At 34.7% G+C, this 27295-nt stretch overlaps 2 protein-coding genes across 6 annotated transcripts; one reads left to right on the top strand and one right to left on the bottom strand.

Annotated features, from left to right (window-relative positions):
• Positions 1–12820: 12820 nt before the first annotated feature.
• LOC18448525 (uncharacterized) lies at positions 12821–25927 on the bottom strand. Of its 5 annotated transcripts, none has more exons than XM_020676299.2 (3): positions 25695–25927; positions 22620–24586; positions 12821–13584 (listed from the first exon to the last, which is right to left on the bottom strand). In XM_020676299.2, the coding sequence occupies exon 2, from the start codon at positions 24570–24572 to the stop codon at positions 22641–22643; it is 1932 nt and encodes a 643-aa protein (XP_020531958.1). In that variant the 5' UTR covers positions 24573–24586; positions 25695–25927; the 3' UTR covers positions 12821–13584; positions 22620–22640. The 5 variants fall into 5 exon arrangements, with proteins under 5 accessions (XP_020531958.1, XP_020531959.1, XP_020531960.1 ...); XM_020676300.2 differs by lacking the exon at positions 12821–13584 and adding an exon at positions 15561–16445; XM_020676301.2 differs by lacking the exon at positions 12821–13584 and adding an exon at positions 18166–18854.
• LOC18448524 (Transmembrane amino acid transporter family protein) lies at positions 14023–16479 on the top strand. The gene is made up of 3 exons (XM_006858585.4): positions 14023–14345; positions 14745–15355; positions 15686–16479. Exons 1-3 carry the CDS (start codon positions 14081–14083, stop codon positions 16226–16228), a joined length of 1419 nt encoding a protein of 472 aa, XP_006858647.1. The 5' UTR covers positions 14023–14080; the 3' UTR covers positions 16229–16479.
• Positions 25928–27295: the final 1368 nt, after the last annotated feature.

Below are 27295 nucleotides of genomic sequence, written 5' to 3'. Positions count from 1 at the left end.
TCATATATTAGATATGACATTAATAGGACCTAATGTCTTCAACTAATATATTGGATTATGAGCATTTTATTGGATTATTAGCATTTGTAAGACCTTGCATAATTTTTCTATTAGTTTTATTTATATAATTTAAAATATTTATTTAGATCATATTTATTATTTTAATTGTATGTCAAATGGATATGTGTTAATCAATGATATATTAAAAGTAATATTTATTATCAATTAATAAAATATTCAATTGGGAAGATAAACGCATTAAATTCTCTCTAAGACCATGTTTTATTGAAAATTTTAAATGATAAATATATTTCAATGATTAGTATTAATATCACATGCAACGAACGTGCATTTTACCAGTCCATATTATTCGGTCGGGTCCAGTTGGACCCAGACCTGGACCAGAATGGGATTCGCGTCCAGGTTTTGGACTCGGTCTTTAGGGTCTAAACTTTGGAACCATACCCGGCCCTCAAGGTTGATTGGGTCCTGGGTCTTATCGGGTCCATTACCACCCCTAGTCAGTTTTGTACAAGGCCCCCTCTAAAGGAGAGCAATTTTGAATTTTGAAAGGAGATATAGTTCTAGAGTTGAAATTTTTATGATGGCTCAAAATTTTATTATTATTATTCCTAGTTGTGAAATTTTAATTTTGAAAAATGATATAGATCAAGCATATCTATACACTTGACAATCTTGAAAATAGACTGTCTAAATAATTTTTTACAATATGTATTATTAATACGTCCTGAATTTCTCTTTTCTTCATATCCATACATCTTGAGATCAAGATGACCAAATTGGAAAGTTTTTATATGAGATTTACTATTGTTATTGTTATTATTATTATTGTTGTTGTTTATTTATTGTTAATAATGAAAAACCGATAACTGGGCTCTGACTTGCCTGAGATTTATTTGTGGTTCGCCCAATTTGACATGGGTAATAGGCTTTTATTTAAAAAAGAAGACAAAAAGCTCGAAAGGGTTAGGGTGATTTTGAGGTTCGGGATCAGCCCCCTCCTAATCCCAATGGGAATGGAGCAATTCAAATTCAGATCAGTGATATGAAACCAAGACTCTTAGAATTACCAAATACATCAAATAGCCCTTTTTTGACTCTCGGACCATTCACAAGCATGATGATACTAGCAATTTGGCCCACAACACATGTGGGCCCAAATGATCTAAATGCCCTTACTTGTTTCGGAGCCAGGCCCAAAGTATATTAGTGGCTTGACTCATTAAGTAATGGCGGCCCAAATCATCTAAATGCTTTTAATTGTTGCCGATTCCATACCCAAATAAATTTTAATGAAAAGTGCAATGTTATTTGTCTAGAACCTGTCACAAGCAAGGGTTTCATCCAATGGTTTAAAAAAAGGATCGGTACCCGGATCGGGCTTCCAAAAAACTGATCCGGATCGGCAAATCGGCGATCCGGATCGGGAATCGGGTGAATCGGTCAGAATAAAGCTTAAAAAAAATTTGAAAAAATTATTAAAATTCATTATAAATATTGTTTTTTAGGAATTCAATAAAAAATGAGGGTACTCCATTAAGAATTTTCATGTTTTTGAATGAATATTGCGAATATTGATATGTTCTTTCCCTGCATGAACCGCCATTCAGCATTTAATTTACAGTATTTCGTGCTCATCCTACGCTGTTGCTGTTGGGACTCGATATGAGAATAATATGGCTGGGATAGGGTGGCCTCAGAATCATCATCTCTCTCATTTTCTCTTTGAATAATATGGATTAAACAAAAAAAAAACAAATTTTCAAAAAAATCGATCATGGATTAAAAAAAAAATCACAAATTTTCAAAAAATTCTATCATGGATTACAAAAAAAAATTTGATCATAGATTAAAAAAAAAAAATCACAAATTTTCAAAAAATTCAATCATGGATTACATAAAATTCAACATGAATTACATAAAATTCGATCATGGATTACATAAAATTCGATCATGGATTACATAAAATTCGATCATGGATTACAAAAAAAAACAAACAAAAAAAAACAAAAAATTCAATCGTGGATTACAAAAAAAGAAAAAAACAATTCGATCATGGATTACAAAAAATTCAATCATGGATTACAAAAAACTCTATCATGGGTTACAAAAAAAGCAAAAAACAAAAAATTCAATCATGGATTACAAAAAAAAAAACAAACATTTCGATCATGTATTACAAAACATTCGATCATGGATTACAAAAAATTCTATCATGGGTTACAAAAAAAAAAAAAAAACAAAAAAATCGATCATGGATTACAAGAAAAGAAAACAAACATTTCGATCATGGATTACAAAAAATTCTATTATGGGTTACAAAAAACCAAAAAATTCGATCATGGATTACAAAAAAACAAAAACAATTCGATCATGGATTACAAAAAAATCGATCAAGTATTACAAAAAAATCTATCATGGATTACAAAAAAAAAAAAAAAAAAAAAAAAAAAAAAAAAAAAAAAAAAAAAAAACCATACGGACTCGCCGATTCCGTACAGTGAATCGGCGATTCACTGTACAGAATCGTCCGGTTCTCTCTAGAACCGGACGATTTCCGATTTTTTAGGCGATCCGGTCCCCTTTCAAAGGCATATTATTGTATAGGGATCCATTCCAATTTCAAAATATTTTAATGAAATAACACGTGAGTTATTCACCCGAGTCAATGATGTAATGCATATTCTTGTATAAGAATCCATTCCAATTTCAAAATATTTTAATGAAATGACACGTGAGTTATTAAACCACAGTGCTGCATATTTGTGGTATTTGGTTTGGGGTTGTAATTAAAAAAATCAAAATACCCATAGTTGTTCAATATTCTAAATTCAAAACAACATCATTTTGAGTATTTTTTAGCAAAAGATTTGAGGCACTTTAGTGAAATGATTTTAAGTAATCACTTTATATAAACACTCTAATTGGAACCCCATGACATATCCTAATTTAGGGAGAGCAATCTTCTTCTCGTTTTGATACAAATATCGTCTTTTTTTTCGGATTCACTTAAACTTCCGTGGCTGTAAATAACTAACTATGTGAAAGATGTACATTGAGAACATGTACAAAAGGAACCATCATTTGCTACAAATATCATTAAAATGGTTAAAACCACATAGAATAATCATTAAAATGGTTAAACCACGTACGATAACTTTAGGGTTTCCGAACCCAAAACATATTCCCATTAAAATCTCTTGATGTAGAATTGAAATCTAGAACAAACAGGGGTATTTATATTACTTGGTTCAACCTAAGAAGCTCAAGCCAAAATGCTAAACGTACATAACCAGTTACAGCTTGACCTTAATTTTGTCCTGAACCACCCTTATTCTGAACCAGTATTTTCAAACCCGATTAGAGCCATGAAATTGCAGTACTCTTGGTAACACTAGAACCAAAAATCACACTATTACAATATCAAAGCAGAACCCAAATCGCAGTATTTTTTACCAAAACATTATACAATAAAAGAAACCCTCCAATTCTGGAGTGCTAAAAGATATTATACTAAGTATAATCTCTATTTATTTCTCTCTGGTAAAACCCCACCTAGAATTAAATTTAGGACTTCAAATTTATCGTTAACCCATAAATCAACCTCAAAAAAAAAATGTATATAATGAGACATTTACCTTTGATACAAGGTATCACAATTAATATTGATCATTAGATGTAAAATTAAGTGGCTGCATTTATTTTATTGACCAAGCTCAAAGTTCAAACGATTTTTCTCAAACTTTGTGACACACCTGAGCATATCTAATTTCAGAATGGATGATTTTAAATAATTATGACCTCCTTATATGAAAGGTAAATTATATTATTGTATAAAATCATATATAAAAAAATTCCTACTCCATGCACTTGAAAAAATGATGTCTCGAGATTGAATATAGGCCATCCAATTTTTAGATGGTGAGAAGTGAGGAAAACTCAAATTTTATTTTTTATAATAATTATTTAGTAATTTGTAAGTAGGTTTAAACATTTCATATTGAAAAAATCCTCACAGAGTAGGTATTTTTGACTGGCAGTAAAAATAAACTATGCTCCCAAACAAAGTATACGGGGAATATTGGCATTTTCTTTGAGGTCAGGGGTGAAATTTCTTTGAGGTCAAGGGACCGAAATTTCGGTAAAACAGTACCTAGAAATTTCGTCGGAATCTGGGTTTGGAAAAGTTTCGGTGAATTGTCGGCAAAAATTTCGTTGCTAAGCAAATGGTTATTACCAGCAAAGGCTTTTTTGTTATTTGAAATGAACGGCTGAGATCAAATAGAGGTGGAAAAATAAGAGTGTTAAGGAGGAAGCGTCCTTTCCACTCAGTGACTCACTAATGCCGCACAGTGGGATATTATATTTTGACATCCTTTTACCCATCAAACAATGCGGAAATCACAAGGTTGTCCTTGTCGAAGTTTTAAAAAACGGATAAGTGACCTGGATCGGCCACTCAAAAACTTATGGTTGATTGGTGGATTGACGATTTGGATTGGAGAATTGGTCGATTTCAGCTTATAATTAACAAAAAATTAATTCTTAAGGTTTCTAAAATAATAGTGACAATTGCAAATAGTTCTTCATTATTCTATCATAAATGTATAAATCCTTCAAGCATGTCTCATGTCTGAGTATTTATTATCTATTAAATTCATTTGATAGTCAAAATAAAATCTAAAGTACAACTCATGGCAATAAATTGATCTCTCTAACTTAATTTATTTTTTTATTTTTATGCTAACTTAGAATTTTTTATTTTTGAAATAAGTTATATAGAACAAATTTAGTGGAATAGATTGTTAGTAGAGACATAGAGATGCAAAGGAGAGAGATAGGTTGTTAGCAAAGAGAGACTGGGAGAAATTTCAATAATATTTTTTTTTCCCAAAAAAGTTGGAATGAATTTCACCTAGAATAAGAATATGATTAAATTTATATTTTAATAACTAATGTTTGAGCATTTATGAATTTTAAGGAGCCCTTCTTATATTCCTCATAGAATCGAGTTTTACTCCGCATTTACTGTCAATTTATGAACCATTTTAACGATATTACACATTTTCTACAATAAATGTGATAAAATATTTATCAATCATTTGTAATGATATTACCCCTTTTTTTATATTATTGCAATATCTACTACATCTATTATCTATTATTACATTATATATTAAGCGAGAAGAATACCTCCTCTATTTTTATGCCACGTGTCCCATTTTTTTATTTTCCTTGATAAATCTCTCCCCTTACTTAGAAAATTTCCTCTATTCTCTCTTTCTCCCCCACTATTTTTGTATCATGTGTCTCATTTTTTCTTTCTTTATCCCCCCACCCACACAATTTTCTCTCTTCTCTCTCTCCCTCTTACACTTTTCCTTAAAGGGTAAAGTTTATATAAGGATTTAACCTTATAATATAGAACTACGGATGCACCTAAAAAATCCATCAAAAAAAGTAGTTTTAACGTTGAAAAACCCTTTGATTGATCATCTCAACATCGAAATGTATGACCATGAAAAATAAAAAGATTTTAAGTCTAAAAAATAGTGCATTTTACAACATATTATCTACACCGCCCATTTTCAAAATTTTCATATGTTTATAGATCTACTTGATTTTAACCATTTTTAAAATTTTATAATTAGATATAATCCTAATAATATTTTCCATCAAAATTATATACCATGATAAAATTTGAAGGTGCACCTTACCTCTACAGCTACGGATGCATCCGTATGCCAACTGCGCCCTTCCTTAAATCACTTCCTCTGTTTTGTGCCACAAGTCCATCTTTCCTCATTCCTGATAAATCACCCACCCCCCAACATTTTCTTTCTTAATAAATCTTGCACCCTCGCCCCCACACCATTTTCTCTTTCTCTCTCCCTTTTACACATTTTCTTAATTCTCTTATATCTTTCTTAAATTTTCTCTTTTATCTCTCTCTTATTTATATAATTTATTGTTTTCCTCTCTAACGTTTTTATCTATCCCTTTTTACTAAAATCTCCCTCATTCCTAAAATCTTTACAATTTATTTTCCTAAAATCTTTTATATTTTCCATATTTATATCATCTATTCCCTCTCTACCGTTTCTATATATCTCTCACTCTTTCATAAAATCTCTTTCCCAGTTATTTTTCTAAAATATTTCTTTCTCTCAACATATTCTCTCTCTGTCTTTATTTTCTCTATCTTAGAATAGATGTGAATAAGGGAAAGATAGGAGATTTTAGGAAAATAAATGGGAGAAATTTTAGGAAAATAAATTGGAGTGATAGTAACAATAGAGAGGATATAAATAAGAGAGAGATAAGATAGATAATTTAATAATAATATAAGAGATTTAAAGAAAGGTCTATCTCTTTCTTTATTTTTTCTATCTTGCATTAACTCCAAAAAAAATGTATAATCGAAAAACCCTTTATTTCTCTCTCCCTACCGTGCTCTTTTTTTATGCGCTACTCTTTTTTATTTTTTCTAACTTGTAATTAATGCCTCTATGTGATAACTCCTATCTTAAATCTCTCCTATAATATTTCCCCTATTTTGTTCATCTCTTCTCCTTTAATCACTCTCTCAATTTCTCCTTTCCAAAATATCTTTTTAAGGAAAACTTCTTCCATCCTCTTTCACCATAAACCGTCATGTCACAACCTAAAACCCTATCACTCCCCACCTTATCCTACGAAAAAAACTTCTTCCATCCTCTCTCACCATAACCCTCATGTCCTTGTCTAAAACCCTCTCACTCACCACCTTATCTTACGAGAAAACAATGTATTTATCTATCTCTTTCAAGTTCATTTATTTACCGATCTCTCATTAGGATTTTTTAGCTCGAAAATATTTTCCTAAAAGAAAAGTACAATGTACAATATCTGTCTCTATCTCTATGCAATATATTTTTCAAATTGTAATATGTTTTTTTTATAAATTTTGACATTTCTATACTATTGTTTTGTACTTGAAGCTTTTTTTAATAAGAATATTTTTTGTCATTATGAGGCGTGTGACGTCATGAAAATTGGGTGTGATACTACCATCATGAGGCATATTAATTCCACCCATGTAGATGATATCACACCCCTCCTAATTACCATAAATACCTTTATTAAAAAAAACTCTATATACAAAACAATGGTATATATGTGTCCAAATTCTATTGAGTACAATGATAAATTACTCCATAGTATGAGCAGCTTAACATAACCCTATTAAATATTATTCATAACTTATATATTGTGATCCCATCACGTACAAGTTTTTCTTACTTTTTTTCATTTGCGCTATGTCCCTATTGATTCTTCAACTTATAATAATATTGAACGTCTTTTGGTCACATTTAGTTTTTTTTAAGACAAATAGTATATCTGAATTATTTATTCTGTTCATGCTTTTTAAATAATTTTTATACTTCTTAAATTAATGCAATAGAAAAAACACGACCTATTAAAAATGCACATCCCTCATTAATAAGTATGCATTTTTTTATTAAGCATAATTTATCTCTCTCACATTCAAATGATTATTTCCCATGCGCAACAAAAAACCACCAACCCAATAAAACAAATACATATTTTTATTTATAATAATTTATCCCTCTCACGCAAGTTATTATTTCCCATGTCTATTTTTAACAGGAAACATATAGGTTAAGGAAGAAAATATGCATCGATCTCACCTCTCACCCTTAAATCTCTCCCTCACTCACTCTTTCTTTATCTCTTATAGTACATTTTTCCTTAAATCCCTCTCCATTATCTTATTACTGAAATTAGGTATTTATCAATATATATATATATATATATATATATATATATATATATATATATATATATATATATATATATATATAAAAGGACCTAGTTTTTATGCGGCCAAGCGTGCATATTTAGAAATGCGGACCGATTAATAAATCTATTTTTGAGATGGATTTTTTGACTTAATTTTTAAGGACATGTAATCTCTAACATGGAGATCATGAACATGAAAAAATAAGTAATTTTGAAAAACTAAAAACAATAATTCTAGTAAAAAAACATTTGGACCGTTAGTTTCCATTATTTTATATGGAACATCCACTTGCATACATCTTTAAGATGGATGCTTTACACGTTTTGGACCACATATGTAGTCATGCGGTCCAACCCGCATGAAACAATTTCCCTATATATAAATTCTTATCACTCTTTGTTTATAATAAGATTAATGCTTCTTGATTATGCCTTAATTGGCTGATATATTAAATATAGACATTAATAGGATCTATGTCTTAAACTAATCTTTTGGATATTAGCATTAATAAGACCCCGCATATATTTAGTTTTATTTATATAATTTAAATTATTTATTTAAATAATATTTATTATTTTAATTGTATATCTAATGGATATATATGAATTAAAAATAATTTTTACTATCACATTAATTATTAATAAAATATTCAATTGTGAAAATAATTTAAAAATAATTTTTACTATCACATTAATTATTAATAAAATATTCAATTGTGAAAATAATTGTATTAAATTCTATCACTCTAAAACAAATTTTTTCAATGATAAAATGGTGAGAGCCCTCATTTTGAAAATATTTGTTCATTTGCATAGAGAGCCCTCATCACCCTTTTGAAAGAGGAATGATCCAATGTAACGGTTGTATCATAATATAAGGCAACGATATTTCTAGAAAACCACGTTTGTGGTATTTGTATGACCCCAAATTTTACACACACACTCTCTTCATCTCATTAATAAATTCCCCCTCCTCCCCGCCCCAAAAAAAAAAAAAAAAAGAGTTCAATTTGAACCCTAGATATGATTAAAATGAGCCCCCTCCAAAAAGGAATCTAGACCATTCATTTTGTGAATTTCAAGGTATTAACTTTTATAAACTCAAAATCAATTTCTTTTTTTTAACATTGTTTATCTAAAGATAATAAAGTCATCCAAAAAAAATTTGGAGAAGAAAAAATCGTTCGAAGGCATAGATATAAGCATCTCACCAAAATAAACAGCTTATGTTAATTGGACTCAAAAAATACTTTTTAAATTATGTTTTGAAATTTTTCTTTTTTGTAATTGTTCATTAGAATGAAAAGAGTATATATTTCAAAATTTGAATAAAACAAAAAGCCATACAATGGTTTTTTAAAATTACTGCATCTTATTACTATACAACTGTTGCATGGATTCATTGCTGTGAAAGAAAATATTTGTTCATTTGCATATTATTTGCCCACCACATAATTGTAATTATGGAGGGGAGAGAGAGAGATTTGTCCGACGTCGAAATTTATGTTTGCTATAAATTTTAGCGTACGTAAAAGCCATGCGTGATGAGTTATGGACAAGGGTGGGGCTCTGAACCAGCATTAAAGAGAGTTTTAAAAATCATAAATTTGTGAGAGCGGTACTATGGGTGGGCTCTGCAAGTGTTTACAAATAATAAAAACAGTTCACATAAAAGGTTAAACAAAAATAACAAAATTAAAAATATATTAAAAAATAATTAAATTTGAACCCGATCGGTTTGGATCGGCCCTTTTGAAAAGGGACACAGCCGGATCTCAATATATTGTATGGGATCTACAGTGCTTTTTCAAACTATGGTCTTTATGGATTCCAATTTTCAATGTTTATGCAGCGGATCCCAATTAATTAAAAAAAACTCTAACGATGATTACAATTAAGTTACTTCCCTGCTTTTCATGACAAAACCCACCGAAAAGGTAACGGTTGTATCCAATTCAGGGCGGGAACCCAATGGTCCTACGGGTTAACCAAACCTCGGTCGGGTTCCCGCTTTGAGACGTGATAGGGATCCAAAAGTGTGGACCAGACCAATTTTCAAGTCATGTCTGGGTCTTCCAGGTCAACCCTGCATGACCTGACCTGGCTAAATATATTTACAATAAGAAACGTATACAGACCATTTATTTCTGGTATAAAGAGGCTACAATTTAGTAAAACTCATTCTACCACTCAAATCCAATGGGAAAACAAAAAAAAACTTGTGATTGCTTTTCCACCATTGACCTTGAAATTTGACCATAAAAAAATGGTGCAGATCTAACATATCTGTTATTTACAAAATGACAAATATTCAACGGACGTGGTTAACATGCGGCCAGCCCATGTATGGTAGAAATACGGGCTTGACAATAAATATATTTTTTAAATATAATTTAATCATAATTTTTAGAGAATATATAATGTTTAACATCGAGATCATGAACATAAATTTTGTTTTAAAAAGTTAGAAGTCATGATTATATTAAAAAAACATTTGGACCTTTAATTACAATTGTTTTTAGATGAACCACCTATTTGCATCCATCTTTAAGATGGATGCTTTATACTTCTGAACATCGTAGAAATGTAGTCCAGCCGCATGAAACAATTGTTCACATTCAACATATTAAGATTTTTTATTGTGTACAATTTGAATTCACAATTAATGTCACTAGAAAACTATTTCATGGCCAATAACACATTAATTTTGGCATAACAATTATGACCATATCTTACAACCCAATCTCGTCACACAACTCAGTGGCAATAACAACCCAACACCGAAATGGCATAAAAATATAGAAAGTTCTAGCCTTACTCTTAAGTTGCTTTTATTGAAGAAAAATTGTTTCATGCGAATTAGACCGCATATCTACATATGCGGTCCAGAAAGTGTATAGTGTAAAGCATTCATTTAAAAAAAAAGATGCAAATAAGTGTTCTCGAAACTAAGTGTCCAAATGTTTTATTACTGAAATTGTTATTTCTAAGTTTTAAATGTTATTTATGTCTCATATTCATGATCTCCATGTTAGAGATTACATGTCCTTAAAAATTAAGTCTTAAAATCCATCTCAAAAATAGATTTATCAAGATATCCCGCATTTCTACATAGGCGGGCTTGGGCGCATAGACGGATTCATCTCAACCCATTTGTTAATTGTCCCGCGATGGAAGTAAAAAAACCACCCTTCAAATTTAGTTTCTATATTTGTCTTACCCAATTTTTTTGTGTCTAAGCATACAATAAGACCATTTACCTTTCGTACAAGAGGGTCACAATTAATCTTTGACCATTGGATGTGAAATTGGATGGCTGCATTTATTCAATTGACCATAGTTCAAACTTCAAAATAAATTTTCTCGAACTTGATACATCCAAGCTATTAAATTTCACATCGAATGGTTATAAGTAATTGTGGCCTCCCTATATCAAGGATAAATGATCGAATTATATATACTCCCTTTTTCTTATTTTTCAAAACCCAAAACCAGCAAGCTTCACATGCAAGTTATGTGAAGCATGATCTCCACCATCCATCAATATTTGATTAAGCATAAAAATCTTCATTAAGCTAATTACCAGCGTTTGAACAACCTTGTATACCTTTCCAATTCTTAATAAGATAAAATGGACGGTGGAGATCATGCTTTACATGCAAGAATATGATGTAAGATCTTGCCTTGAGAAAATATCTGATAATGAAACACTAGGAGAGTGGTTTAGCCTACACCTTTACCTTAATAATTAGGAAAGTATTTACACTGGAAAAGTATTAAGTGAGCTCATGAATTTGGTCTTGATTTTCATGGTATATCTATTTCTGCCATGGAGCCAAGAATTTTGAGCTCAAAAAGTGGTTCATATACGACAATCTTTAAAGAATTAAAATGGTATGTCTAATATATATATATATACACAAAAACACTATTGGCCTTTTTCTCCTTCTCTCCTTTTTTTTTTTTTTTTTTTTTTGTATTCATGATTATGGTGGTCCTGATAATAAATTAGCAAAAATTATAAAATCTATCTCCATGTCCACGGATTTTGGGAGGGTGAAGTCATTGTCATGGTTGCATCCAGGATCGCAAGTCCACAATGCACTTAACCGTACTCTAAAGGCGCGTTTGATTATATTTAGGGGAGGAAAGGAACTTCCTCATTATTATACAGTTCTCATGTTTGATACATAGAATTTAGGGAAAATATCTCCTTATAGTTCTCCCATCAATATATATTTGTATTATATATAAAATATATATTGAAAATTATTTGGTAATAGATTTTATTTATGCAATAGATATTTACAATACAATATCTCATATTTAATATAAAAATAATATCTAATATATAGTATTTTAATAATATTTAAATAGTATTTAAATAAATATAATTATATCTTCCAACGGGTTGTCAAAGACAGGTACCTAGAACTTCTATAGCAGGTTATCAAACACATAGACCTAAAGCTTCTTTATGATTTTCTTTCTTCCCATCAAAGAAGAACTTCTATAAAAACATTTACCATCCAATTATTAAACAGGCCCTAAGTAGCAAAAATTATTGGTTACTTTTTGCAATAACATTGTCAACCAAAAATAAATAAAATTGCAAGTAATAGGGAAACAATTTGGAGCTCTTTGAAATTTTGGAAAATTTTCCAAATATTTGTTTTGACTAATGACTTAAGAAATGCATTGGAGACTTTTAAAAAGCATGTAAACATTGAATTTTTCCCTAAGTGAATCAAATATAGGATTGAGGAATGAAGGAATATTAGCATTTTAAATATTATATATTTAATTTTTCAAACATTTGACAAACGAAGGAATATTATATTTTCAAATTTTATATATTTAATTTTTCAAATATTTGGCTATTCGGCTGTACATACATGCACATATCGCATGAAAAAACCGTGTCTCTTTGAGAGAATCCTTTTTATGGTGAGGAGAATTGAGTCGAATAGAAGAATCAGAGAATCACCTTTATCTCTTTACATGTTGGGTGGGTAAGCTTGGATTCAATCCCTTAAAGCACCGCAACAACAATAAGCAAGTGAAACAATAATAATAATAACAACAATAATAAAAGCAATGAAACACAATTGTTTTAGCCGAGGACTGATGACTGGAAAGACAGTGATTTGCTATCGGACAATCACTTGGACCTAGAATAGGTTCAGATGACCCACACTAAGACTAAGGGCAAGTCTGATGGAGTCCATATTTTCTAGGTTTTTTTTTTGTCTCGGCCAAGCCTGATCAAGGCTAGGGGACATTGGCGAGTCCAAGCTCTCAATTACCGATATCAATTAAAAAGTCCAAAAGAGAAAAACAGAAAACAGATAATAAGCCCAAAAGGCGAAGGGGAAGAAGAGGATTCAATGTCGACAAGGTGAGAGAGAATAAGCAGCAGCATCATATTCTGAATTGGCCGCCCATGAAGGAAAATTTGGCCCTTGCTAATTGGAATGGAATGGAATGGAATGAAATCAACTTGAGAAGAGCATCAAATCCTTATTAGTAAGCAGCCCATGTAACAGAGCTATGAAGGATGCTCTTTTCCTTTTTAAGGACAGTTTATTTCCCTCTTCCAAGCTTTGGTGAGCCCTTAAGGAACATTTAACACATTCCCTTTCTACCTCATATATCAAATCATCAAATGGAGGGGGGGGCTCCACAAGTAGAATCCCACATTCTTCAAAAGACCATATATGGCGTCAGCCACTTATCTCGGATCTTTTGAGCTCCCATATACTGGAAAAGCCAAATCCAAATCCAAATATGTGTACTTTAGTCAGTTGGAATAAATGGAAAATGAAGCAAAATATTCGGTGATCTACCCTTGCTATCATTTGATGCAACAAGTTAACTGCCACAGAAAAACCTAGGTAACTGTGGCACTCACTAAACCCTTCAAAAAGAAGAATATATTTAACTAGGAAAAAAAGAAAAGAAAAAAAAACACATTGGTTTACCTCTCTCCCTCTCTGTCAACAAAATCATCCAGGGGAACCTAACCTTGATTATCTCTCTCCCTCCATTGCGCTATAACAAAATCCATTTCTTCAAATTGGCTACTTCCCCACCACGTTGTAGGGGAATATCTCTCACCTTCCTTCCTAGTAGGCCTCCTCCGACTTTTAGATCCCTAATCCTTCTATAAATATGACTCTTACTCTTACACTCTCTCTCAAGTGTGGAGAAGAACCTTTGGTTTCCTACTGGTTTTGAGTTAAGCCCTTAAAAGCCAATGGCTGGAAGGTTGTCATGTTTAGACTCGCACAGTAATCAGGTCGCGAGCGAGTCAGCGCACGGTGGCCAATTGCTTGAGTCCAAGTCCAAAAGGTGCGACTCCTGTGTAGAGAAGAACCAATTGTGCAAGTGTGGTAGCAAAGAAGGGGAATATGTGAGTTCAAATTTGAAGGGTAAGGTGGGGGTGAGTGGAGTTCGGCACCACCTGAAGGCCTCTAGCTCTTTCCTTCACTCTGTTATCAACATGGTTGGAATGCTGATAGGTAACACCTCTCTCTCTCTCTCTCCTTTTCCACACTCATGTAGGCACACACCTCTGGGTGAATCCTCAATAGGAAATCAATTGCCTTGGCTGCATGGCTGATGGCTCTATTCATGAAGTGGTGTATTTTGGGTTGGTGCTATGGTAGGCCACCATCAATGAAGTTTATAACTGTTTGGCATACGCACGGTTAGAATGACGGTTGGTAACACCTCTCTCCCTCTCTGCACACGATTAAGCTTGCACCTAGAGTGATTCCTAATTGAGAACTCAATTAACATATCTTTATGAGGCGATTTATAAATTAACATACCTTTATAAGATCATTTATAAAGGACTTTATTGGGTTTGGACTACTAGGCCATCATCAATAAAACTTGCAATTCTTTGGATTTTGTAGGGCTTGGGCAGTTATCCACTCCATATGCTCTCGAGAAAGGTGGGTGGAGCTCAATATTTTTGCTTATAGGATTTGGAATAATATGTACATATGGAGCGCATGTGATGGGAAGATGTCTAGATGAAAACCCGAACTCCAAAAACTTCCAAGACATTGGAGATCATGCATTTGGAAAGAAGGGTAGAATTGTGGTTGCAGCCATTATATATCTTGAGATCTTCCTAACTTTGGTGAATTACACAATCTCTTTAGGAGACAATCTAGGAACCATATTCATCAACAAATCCATCGGTGTAGCGGCCTATGTTCACCTATCTCCAACACACTTCCTAACTGTGTTAGCAGTGTTGATGGCATTGCCTAGTCTATGGTTGAGCGACCTCTCCTCCATATCATTTCTCTCCTCAGGGGGGATTGTGATGTCTCTCCTCCTCTTCACCACAATTGGATGGACTGCAGCTCTCGGTGGTTCAGCAGTGAATCAAAGAATACCTCCTCTTCAACTTCACAACATTCCAGGCATATCCGGTTTGTACATGTTCAGTTATGCTGGCCATGTTGTTTTTCCTAACATTTACAGAGCCATGAAGGATCCCTCAAAATTCACCAAGGTAAGATATCTAAACTCTCCAAACGTTTTTGTCTCTGTTTTTTAGGTTTTTTTTTTTCCTACCATTTCCTAGACAAAGTGGCAGTTACTTTTCCTCACATTTCTCATTTTATCTATCTGTGCCATCCTTCCTAGAAAGAGAAGGAAAAGAAAAATGAAACAGAGTTGTAATATTTAAGTAGGTCAATCTCATTCATAAGAAAAGATTAAGAAACGCAAATCATGAATTGGTAACTACTTCCGACAATGAAATCATACATTTCCAAACTGTAAAATGAATAATTCGAAGTCATGAATCACTAATGTCTAACATGCATGGTGTTTGGTTCAGGTCGCGATCGTTAGCTTCACAGTGGTGACTAGTCTCTACACAGCCATAGCCTTCACTGGTGCAAAGCTGTTTGGCCCCGGCATCAATCCTCAAGTGACCCTCAGCATGCCTCGTGACAACGTGATGACCAAGATCGCACTGTGGGCCACCGTGATCACCCCCATGACCAAATACGCACTAGAGTTCTCACCCATTGCACTCCAAATCGAGAACAAACTCCCTTCCACTCTAGGCCCCAGATTAAGAATGGTCATTAGAGCAAGTATAGGGTCCATGATCCTCCTGTTAATCCTTCTCTTGGCACTCATCTTCCCTTACTTTAGTGATGTCCTTGGTTTCACAGGCTCTCTCCTTTGTGTCTTTGTCTCCATCATCTTTCCTTGTGCCTTTTATACCAAGATCTTTCGGTCCCAACTCTCTAAGCCCATAGTGGCCCTCAATCTTTTATTCATAACCATTGGGGCCTTCTTTGGAGTGGTTGGGACCATTGCATCCGGGAAGTCCCTCCTACTCAACATAAGCCAGGGCTCTAGTACAAAGTGAGAAAGCAAGGAAAACCCTCCTTTTTTGTAGCAAAATGGAAAGGCTTCTCAAGTGTTGATGAAAAGCTTCCTCTCTTCTCCACGCATGTCCACGATCTGAGCGAGTGAGGCTTCGTTGCCCGCAGAGATAATCATATGCCTTTTTCTTATGTAGCGAAATAATCTTTCTTTCTTTCTCTTATACATAAGTATATGTATTTGTACTCTTTTGTATCAAGCTGACATCATATATAACAAATCAATCGTAATCTACATCAATGGAAACATGGAATGATGCATTTCTTGAGATGTCTGAAAAAATGGAGCCCTTTCATTGAAGCAAGGTCCTACGGCTTTTGACTGGACAATAAAATTTGATCTTGCATTGTCATTTTGAAAGGCAGGCCAAAATACCATAGGAGAAAACAAAACCAAGCTCACTCTTAAGTGACATACATACATACATACATACATACATACACATACACATACACATAAGTTCACTCACGAGTGTTTTTTAAGTATTTTCACACACACACATGCATGCACGTACACACACACACACATATATTCAGTATAAATAAAATGAGCAATGTTAAAAAAGGCAAAGGCGGGCCTAAGGGAAGGGGTTGGGGTGGGGGCCATAAGTTGTTTTGTGTGTGTGTGTATATGTATGTGTTTAGAGTGTGTGCGCATACGCACATACGTGTGTGTGTTAGGTATCGCATGAAATTCTTAAAGATCATTGTCTTTTTTTCTTTTTCTTTTTTCTTTTGGATATGTATTTGTGAGAGAGAGGTCTCGAACACTTGGAAGATATGGCGCAAGAGAGAGAGAGAGTCTGTGAGAGAGGGAGCTCGCGTCGAACACTTGGAGGTCATCTTCTTCTTACGTGTAAAGATGGAGCATATGGGTCCATGTGTATCTTTGTGTGTGCATGTGTGTGTATGTGAGAGAAATAGACAAAGGTTGTGCATCGAACACTTACATTATATCCTCTTCTTCTCCTCATATGTAGAGGGAGCACATAGACATGAGAGAGAGAGAGAGAAAGAGAGAGAGAAGGGCAATACATATGCCTAATTTTTATTAGGGTAGTGTTCAATTTTTAATTTTTTTTTTGTTTTTTTAAGGGGTGGCGCTGGGTGGATGCCCAGACCCGCCTTGGCCTGCCCTCTCAGACGTAACCTAGGCGGTTTCAGAAAGTGGCCGCCTAGGCAGCAAGGCAGCCAAATTTTCGTTCATTGAAAATGGATATTCTCATTTTGAACGATTAAAGAAGACGAACGTTGAGGTTTGCTAACAAAGTGAAACCATTTCCATCACATATTAGACAAACCCCCCCCCCCCCCCCCCCCCTCCTCCCCCGACCCTTTCTTTTTCTTTTTTTTTTTATATTCTTGACTTGTTTTTGTCCCAGCCCCTAGGCATTTTTTTTTTATTCTTCACTTGTTTTTGGCCTCAGGCCGGCCGATAGCCACCCTTACATTTCCAATTAATTACTTTTTTAGAGACAAATGATGGAATATATTACAAGAAGAGATAGTGGTTGACTTGAATAAAGTGGGTTACGTAAACTCCTATTCTAAAGTTTCTCTCCATAGGAACCTACTCTATTCGAATGCCATGTGTCCCCATACTTAACTGTCTGACAATACACATAGAATAGATATATTTAACTAAAATAGGGGCCCTCTTTCTCTTTCTCTCTCTCTCTCTCTCAATTTCTAGAATCACCCAATTTAAAGTTTGCAGTTTGATAATTTACATCCAATAAGATTTAACATGGGGGTGTAGGGTTCTCGGGAACCCTTAGCTTATAGAACTGAGAATCCCAAATACCAAGATCCCACCCAAAATCGTGTACGTGATTGGCTAAATGTGAAATAGATGAATACAACAATAAATCGATTGCAAAAAATAAAGTAAAAATAAAAAACACACCACCAGAAAACATGATTAACGTGGTTCACCACGTAGGGCTACATTAACGGCCCCGGCAAGTAGAAATCCACTATCACAATGAAGATTATAGTTTTGGGTTACAAGAGATATACTTCTCTCTAAACATCGCAAAAAAAACCCTTCACCGATCTTCCCTTCTAAACCCACTCTCCCGATCAAGCAACACCATCAATCAATATTTTCTTTCCCACCACAATACCGTTACCGGAAAGATAACTTCGAGAGCAACTGAGAAACATTCTCTCTCTAGAAGTGGAAACTAAACTAACCCAAAACTTTATGGGAATACCGTCTCTATCTAATAGTCCATGTCTCTCTCTTGGAAACCCATCTCCTCTTTGGAGATCCATTCTCATAACCCCCAAAGGGATGACCCTCAAAAGGATGGGTATTATGCCTTCATTGAGTCTCTTGTATAGATGTCACTTTCTTGCTTCCCCAGAAAGTCTATTTTCTTTTTACCATAATACCCTTAATCTTTAGAAGAAAATATGAGTATTATGATTTGGCTATCACCAAACCCAACAGGGAGCAATCTCATCTCTTTCTCCCTCTCTCTAAGACACTGTGGCAACTCAGATGGGAAAGACTTCAAGAAGAAGAGCTATTGGCCATTTTCAAGGAAATAACATCTAGGGGAGTACTTCAAGGCATTCCCTTTGAATCACCATCTAGCATGCCTCCTTAAGAATTGGTAAAGGAATTGCTTGTTAATTCATCTATAATCTTTCCCATGACATGTAAATACTAAGAGATTCCAAGAGTGCACGAAAGCAAAAGTTATCATCAAATGAAAATATGCAATAGATTATGGCCTCCAGTCTAATGAAGTCTATTTCCTTTACCGTTTTGAATGTTAATAAAATCTCTCAGTATGGAGGAGAAAAGTTTGTCCCTTGACAAACCAGTTTTCGCTCACACACATGTGCATGCTCTCACACATTTGTGGACACATGAGCACGCACACAGATTTCAATTTTCACCCGGCAAAACAGAAAATTATTTATGAAAAACCAAGTACACCATCAATCCTATAAAATTTCAAAAGGTGAATTAACTGCTGAAGTCATCTACACATCATAGAATGAGATATGAGATAGAAGACTACATTGTACGAACCCTACATCCTCTTTCTACCCCTGGAAGGGTTCTCAAGTATTGCTTCTGGGTAGCAAAATAGAATTTCTGTCAATACAAAAGAATAGGCGAGGAAATATCCCTTCACACCAATGAAAAATTCTTCAAATTTCATTCATGAAAAGAAAATCTAAGGTTTCCGTTTCAATGATATAGGAAAGTTCTGAGAGAACCAATTGAAGCAAGCAGTTTGGGAGATTGATAAGAATATCTCTCCCTCAACCAAAAAAAAGGGGGGAAAAAAGAACTAGGGAGAAATCACTCTCTAGTCGAGTCTTCACTGGATTCAACTATAATGGATCATGTGCATTGGCTGCCAAAAGAGACGAGTTTTCATAAGGCCAGACTAATACAAATGTTAAAAAGAACTGAATATCAAAAAGGCAGAAAGTGAAATAATAATTTGGCTGACCCCCAACTTCTCTTCCCAAACACCAGATAGGGCCTTGAAATTTCAACCATTGGTGAAAACCCGTGTAGTTCTCCATTTGTTTGTGTATAATGTACATGTTAGTCAGAAGTGCTCTTATTCATCAGTAATGTGAAATTTCTCTTAAATTATTTGTAAGGTAACCTTCATCACTTGCATATCTCATTTATTAGGTACAACAAACATTTCTTTTCAGAATTCTATTAGCAGATGGAGTACTACGGTCCAAGAAGAATCCCCCTCTCAATTGGCTTGAACACTAACCAATCTTTTCATCTTGATCTTTCCCAAATCCTAAGTTGATTCTGTCAATTGTAGCAATAAGATATTGATGTATAATATGTTCAGGGCTCATATCCTGTGTACACCTACCCTAAAGTAAAATGGGCTAGGATGAATAGGTAATCTATTATCTGAAGCAGACAAATATGACTAAATATTCATTTTGGGCAAAAGTAAACCCCCTATCTTGCCATGGTTGTTAAAATGGACTATATCATTTTTATCAATGTGATAACAATGAAGTTTGGATCACGCATCACCATTGACTCCCTTGGAATGGAAATGGAATTCTCATCTACTTAAGGAATTCTATTCCCTCATTTGAGGAAAGGGGGTTTCACGTAGATGGTAAACTTCCAAAGTGAAGGGACACAAATAGGATGTTCCTTATTTTAATCAGGATAGTTCCAAACTATGAATTCCATTTTAACAATCTATCCTCCAATGATAGTATTACACTATTACCATTAGGAGTACTTTTAGAACAATAACAGAAGATAAATATGACCAACATGAATGGTAAAGAGTTTTGCATGTCATCTCATAATAGCAAGAGGTACACCCTATAACATGCTTCTCACTCTAACATCATTTTCTATTCTCCCATTGAATATTGTCTGGAGTATTTCTGCTGCAAGATTTTACAAAACCTATCAGACTTACACCATGTTCCAAGATTTCAAAACCAAGTAGAGATGAATCATTTTAATATATATAGACAAGGCAATGATGAAATAAAAAAAACTTCAACAAGAAGTTGCCAATCTCAAGCAATGAGATTGGTCAACTACAGCCTATTGTAATAAGTTGCATGTCATATCGATAACCTAGAGCTTGGTCTCCTTTTGTATTTACAATAACACCTTCAATACTTTCTTGATAACTTGTAATAATGGCTTAGAGTTGTAATAATGGCTTAGATTTAAAAGGAAAAATTCACAAAATCCATGTGGAGATGGTCTAAATCTTCATTCCATCAACCCAAGGTTTCAAAAAACGCTAGGCGGCCAGAACCTCGGGCGCCCATAATTTAAAAAAAACGAAAAAACGCCTAGCCCGCCTGGGCGCCCACCCAGGTACATCCGCCCGTGTAGGGCCACCTGAGTCTAGGCGGGCAGATTTTTGGTCCAGGCCGCCTAGGCGCCAGGCGGACCGTTTTTTAAAACATTGCATCAACCGTACCCTACTTGTCTGCCATCAAATGGGCCCTCCTACGTCCAAGGCAAGCACAAATAACGCAAGAATTGACCCCAGATCAACTTAAAATATTACCAGTGTTTCTGTTATTGTTTTCACAGTGAATGAGGATCCTTCCAACTGAACTATGAGAGAAGTTTCAATTCTACTAGTAGCTGCATTGGAAATAGGGACTTGAAAATGGTGGAGATTCCATAGATACCCATTATGGTTCTTCCTACCATATCGGTGCTGACCATAATTATTTCACAACAACATAGCCAAAGAGTTATGCGAGTAATCATTGGCTTTTTGGGTTCCAATGCCAAATTTAATAACCTAAGTCATTGGTGGTCTATGAAGGGAGAAGCCAGTAATAATAATAGGTGATAAGGCACGACCATGCAGACCCTGCATACATAATGATAAGGTCCAACATAATTTCCTATGAAGAAGGGAAGTCCATGAAAGGAGGAATTATATAGAAAAAGGAGAGGATTCATATCAACAGCCACTTAAAGGAGCCCACATCTTAGACTTGAAAGGCTACTAGATACTTCGTCCAGAATTTGGTATGGACATAGGCATATGGTCACAGATTTTGGAGGAGTGCACGTGTACTTTGGAAATGAAAACTGTCAATTTTGAAGGGAAAATAATTTCTTGGGAGTTCTTTTTCCAGAATATGAAATAGTAATCATCAAAAGAAATGGAAATTGAATAATTGTTTTGTAGTTCAAGGATGGGATGTGGCATCGAAATAATGCCACCCCACAACGATTTGATAAGGAGAGATAGCATCAGTTAAGTCCTTAAGTTTACTCCGTCTTCTTTCTATAAATAGAGAAGAGGAAACAGAATGCTTCAAAACTTGAAGCCTTTGAGGATCTATAAATAGAGAAGGAAACAGAATGCTTCAAAACTTGAAGCCTTTTGAGGATCTTCTTGGTTCCGTTATTATATGAGTTTGTGAGTGGGAACATTGAGAAGGTTCTAGCAAGAAAAGGTTTAGCTCAAGGAGAGGCTCCTCAAATAATACCACCTTTCAAAGCAGGTTCTAATGATAAACTATTAACTGTTTGTGATCTTCATAGTGGATCGTATCCAATAACTATTTGTTTCCTTAAATTGTTCCTTTAACTGTAATTTATTTCTGCTTATTTACTAATTTATCATCAATCATATGATTGAAAAGAACTTCGGGAAGGAGAAAATAAATGGACCTTACAACCTCACATTTGATTTCAGGTGTATAAAAGATTAGTATATGCAATATGACAACCAAAAACATATACAATTTGTAGGTTAATCATAACAAATCACTTTATATTTACACAACTAAATGAGAAATATTAAAAAACAATCAGACCCCCAAATGAATGCATCAGATTAAGCTATAATCCATCATATAAAATCCACCTACCAGAAATAGACCAAAGCTGGTTCACTGAATTCTATGCCTCCTGATATTATATACCGTTGTCAGTATCATTTCCTGTATCTTCGAAGAATTTGTCTCCCTTACAACTTGTGAAACCTGTTGTAGACTTCTAAGTCCTTGGCCCAAGGATGCAATTGTGGAAGCCACCGGTAGAGACTCAAGGGCACATTCAATCCCATCACCATACATTATCAGCCCTGTGCCAGCAGCCACGCTGCACCCAAAAGTGGCCCAAGGTGTAAGCCCAATAGGGTGCCCTCTCCTTTTCTTCATAATCCCATATATAGCTGTCCTCATAGCTGCTAAGCTCGCCCTCTCAGCCGAAGCTATGACACTATGAGCCACTGCTCTAATTTTCTCAGCTGAAGCTGCTGCCTTCATAGCCGGGGTAGCCTTGGCTCCTGAGCTCACAGCACCAGGCATGGCTGCCTTCAGTGGAGCAACCACTTTGGAAGGGCTCAGGATCTTACTAAGAGTAACCATTGCAGTTCTTTGAGCTTGAGCAAATCCAAGTTTAAGAGAAGCTGGAAATTTGTAAGTGAGCAACTTCATGAAAGTAGATGCAGGAGCTGCTTTAGAGAGCGAAGAGACCCCAATAACCGCTGTTGCTCCTGCCCCAACTGCCACCACAGGCTTATCTACTAAACTGCTTTTCTTCTCTGAATTATCATTAGGACCCTCGCCACCAAGTTCATCGGCTGCGAATAACTGCGCAGTTGATTCTGCAATTTCAGGGGGTAAAGACGTGTTCCAGTGCCTTCTTATGCCTGCCAAACTGCTAGCATCAACAACTGCAACCAATGATTTGCACTTTTTGGCCTGGTTTCTTAGGGATTGGGCAAAAAGAGCATTGCATTTCTCTTCTTGGCTGAGACCTGAATACTCAACATTTGACATGCTCTGTTGCCTCTTGTTAGTACTGCTTATTATGTATCTTAGCCCTTCGACTGCAACTCTGAACTTGTGAACTTCAGAGAGTATTTGGCTATGCACATCTTCACCTCTATTGACATGGTCGAGCATCTTTTGAGCATAAACCAGCATTGTCCTCATGGCCGGAATATCAGCATATATATCATGCAAATCAGTTAATAAGCCGTAAAAGGATTGGGCAAATGGAGGGGCTTCATAATTGTTTCTCAATTCAGAGGTACTTGCCAAGGAATCTGAAGACCCCGATTCAACTAATGCTACAGATGAAACTAACGGTCTAACCATTGCATGTTCAGCTAAATTTGCAACGCAAAACCTCTTGTAACCCAATGAAACGGCACCACTTGCATGAGATATCAATCTTCCTGGTACCAAACCAGTAGGTGGGAGGAGCTTTGAAGAAGAAGCCCCCTTCTGAGCATCAGAACCCAAGTTACCACTATTACTCATGTCTTCTCCTTCACTCTCACAATGCCCAATAGAGCTCCTTAGAGGAGATTCAAGAAAAAGAAAGCAAGAATTGACTTCCTTTGCTGCAGTCTTAGCAGCCAATACATGTCCATAAAACCCAACACCAAAGATCTCTTTCAGAACTTGAAACCCAGCTAATTCTTCGTAGTGTGGTTTGCTAATTTTCTCCATGAAACACACCTTCAGAACCTCCCAACGTGAAGTGGGTATTGAAGAAATCGAAGACTTGCTTAATTCAGATTGAATATCTTCCAATGCATAAGGTGATATTTGGGCTACCACAGCTTGGGGCCGAGTTGCCTTGATTAAGCATTCAGCATCGCCAGCGGAGCACTCTGATAGGATTTGAGCAGCGAGTATGTATACTGTGGATTGGGACTCTGGTTCATAGATTGCGAACACAAAATGTTTGGTGTGGTCAGGGATTGAAAGGCCCTGAACTATGCGGTTTGAGTCCCACAAATCTTTGTCGGCCCAAAGCAGCCACAGATTTTGCAGGCTCGAGAAGAAAGTGAGTGCCATGATTGACATTCAACTGAAAACATCTAAAATTCACAAAAGAACATAGGCCTAAGTGCAATGAAATTTGAACCCAAATATGATAATTATTCAGGATGAAATACTTCCGGGATATATCCAATTTTTACTTGAAATTGTGTTCGATCTTATGCAAAGAATGGCAGTCATTCCAAGGTTTTCACTTATATACTAAAAGGATTCAAAACGCACCAAATTATCCAGATTTCTGATAACTGTCCTTTTACTCATAAGAAATGAAAAACTGAGTTGTACATATTCCGGGGAAAAAGCATCCACGAAGACTCTATGCGAGCCAAAGATAGTGAAAATATAACAACCGGAAAAGGATATGTAGAAATAAACAAAACTAACTGAGTAAGCAGGAAAGAAAACAAGTATGAAATTGTCAGATACATCCAATTCTTAAATGTACTTCAATAAGATTTGAACCTAAATAATAATAATTGTGAAGAAAGAAACGCTTGCTAAATACATCTAATTATATTATGATTTTCCTGAAAACAATATAAACTTTTATGGAGAGATTGGCATTCTTTGGGGGATTTTTGCTAATAAACATACTAGAATGATTTCAAAATGCACCAGAATGTCCCTGTTTCTGAGAATTATGCTTTTTCTCAGAGGAAATAGTGAACCCAAGTATTCGAAATAAATATTTCTGCAAAATGAAAGAAAAAAAAGGAACCATGAAGGCAAAAAAAGGAACCATGAAGGCTCTATGCTAACCAAACACCACAGGATATAAAAACCCATAAAACGAATTAGCAATAAGTAGAAAGCAAATAGCATAGTATAAATATAACGCATAGGAACCTTCAATTAACCCTAGGAAAACACTAATAGACTAAGAAAGATAAAAGGAAAAGACAGAAAGAAAGAAATTACGCACCAGAGATGTAGAGAGAGAGAGAGAGAGAGAGAGAGAGAGAGAGAAGCAATATCTTTTAAAATTAGAATTAGCAGTGAACTCATTCAAAAAAAAAAAAAAAAACTTTAAAATTAGGGCTCAGAAAAGGCAATCAAGAGCACATATCGAACAAATACTACAGTAAAGGACTCTCTTTTTTTATTATTACGACAAAGATAAATAAAGCAGGAGGGGAAAGATGATACCTGAAAGCGTCAAAAGTAACAGACTAACAGAGAAAGCAGTGATCATCAAAGAGAGAGAGAAATCCCCATGCGTATATGCTTTCAATATCAGGGGAAGCAATGCTGAGATAGTGAATTAGAAAGAGAGAGATTGAGAATGCGATTTCTAGAGAGAGAGATTGAGAAACGCGATTTCTTTCTTCTCTCATCGATTGGAAGGAGAGTAAGGTTTAGAGATAGAGAAACGCGATTTCTGCTCTCTCATCGATCGATGGAAGTAAAAAAGCTCGCGAAGGTTCACAGCAAGGATCTGACAATGAGGGCCTATGCTCCCTCGGGAGCACACTATACATTTACTTCATTGGGGAAAACACGAGGAGTTTTTTTTTTTTTTTAAATTGATATCGATCTTATTATAAGTAGATGATGATTTTGAAAATAAGTTTTTTGGATTTTTAAGTTATTGGACATATAGAACAGTCCCTCCAAAATTTGGATGGTTCAAATGTAATATTGGGATGCCATTTCTTCTTGGCACATAGTCAAGAGTTAATTTTTTTTTTTTTTTATTCTTCTTTGAAGCTGGTTGTTGAATTCTAGAGATCACATCCCCATCCCCATAATCTGAGATCTAAAAGATAATCTTAGTGCAAGTTAGGTGAGGTTTGCATAAGACGTTCTCCTTATATTGAAGAAACAAGAGATACCTCTAAAATTTACTTGGAGATACACTTCCAAGTTTGGAAAATTTGTAATGGCTTGAAATTCTAATTATACTTCTAATTATGAAATTTAAAATTTCAAAAATAAAAACTTTATAATGGCTTGAAATTCTAATTGTACCCCTAATTATGAAATTTAAAATTTCAAAAATAATATAATAAAATATATCTATAAACATTTGAAAATCTATTTAATAGACGCTTCTGATAATTTATTATAAGATGCATCATTTTTTAGATTTGAAATTCCTTTTTTTTTCTTCATATCTGAATATCTCGAGGCCGAAATGATCAATTTGAAGAGTTCTCTTAATAACACTTTCTTCTAGATGATTTAAGATGTTTACCTTAGTTGAGCAGTATAAAGTTGCAACCTTATAAAAACTCTTTTCAACAGAAGTACACTCCCGCAGTAGGAAATCTTTTGGGTTGGACACTTAAGGCTAAAAATTCTTTTCAACAGAAGTATGGCCCAGATGGATAGTACACTTCCGCAGTAGGAAATCTTTTGGGTTGGACAATTAAGGCTAAAATTTCTTTTCAACATAAGTATGGCCCAGATGGATAGTACACTCCCGCAGTAGGAAATCTTTTGGGTTGGACAATTAAGGCGGAAAAGGCCGAAAATACCCCGAGGTCATTTCGCCTTGTTCAAAGTTTCGATTTCTTTATAATCATCATCATCGTTATTATCCCAATCATTTTTTATAAAGTTTAATAAAATTTTATTATGGCGGTCCACCGCAAAAATACATAGGAAAATATATGTTTCGAATGAAAACATAGATAGGAAAGTCCGAGGCAAAATTTGTCCTCAGATCTTCTAAAACTAAGACATTTGTAACGTCTTGGCTCACACACCCTCACATGCACCTGTCTCCTTGAGCAGCACCCCGGGAA

The sequence above is a fragment of the Amborella trichopoda genome, chromosome 6, assembly GCF_054954075.1.
Source record: "Amborella trichopoda isolate Santa Cruz 75 chromosome 6, AtrichopodaSantaCruz75HAP2 v2.0, whole genome shotgun sequence".
NCBI classification, from domain to species: domain Eukaryota; kingdom Viridiplantae; phylum Streptophyta; class Magnoliopsida; order Amborellales; family Amborellaceae; genus Amborella; species Amborella trichopoda.
Note: the sequence above shows the minus strand (reverse complement) of the source record. Positions and strands in the feature narration are given on the sequence as shown.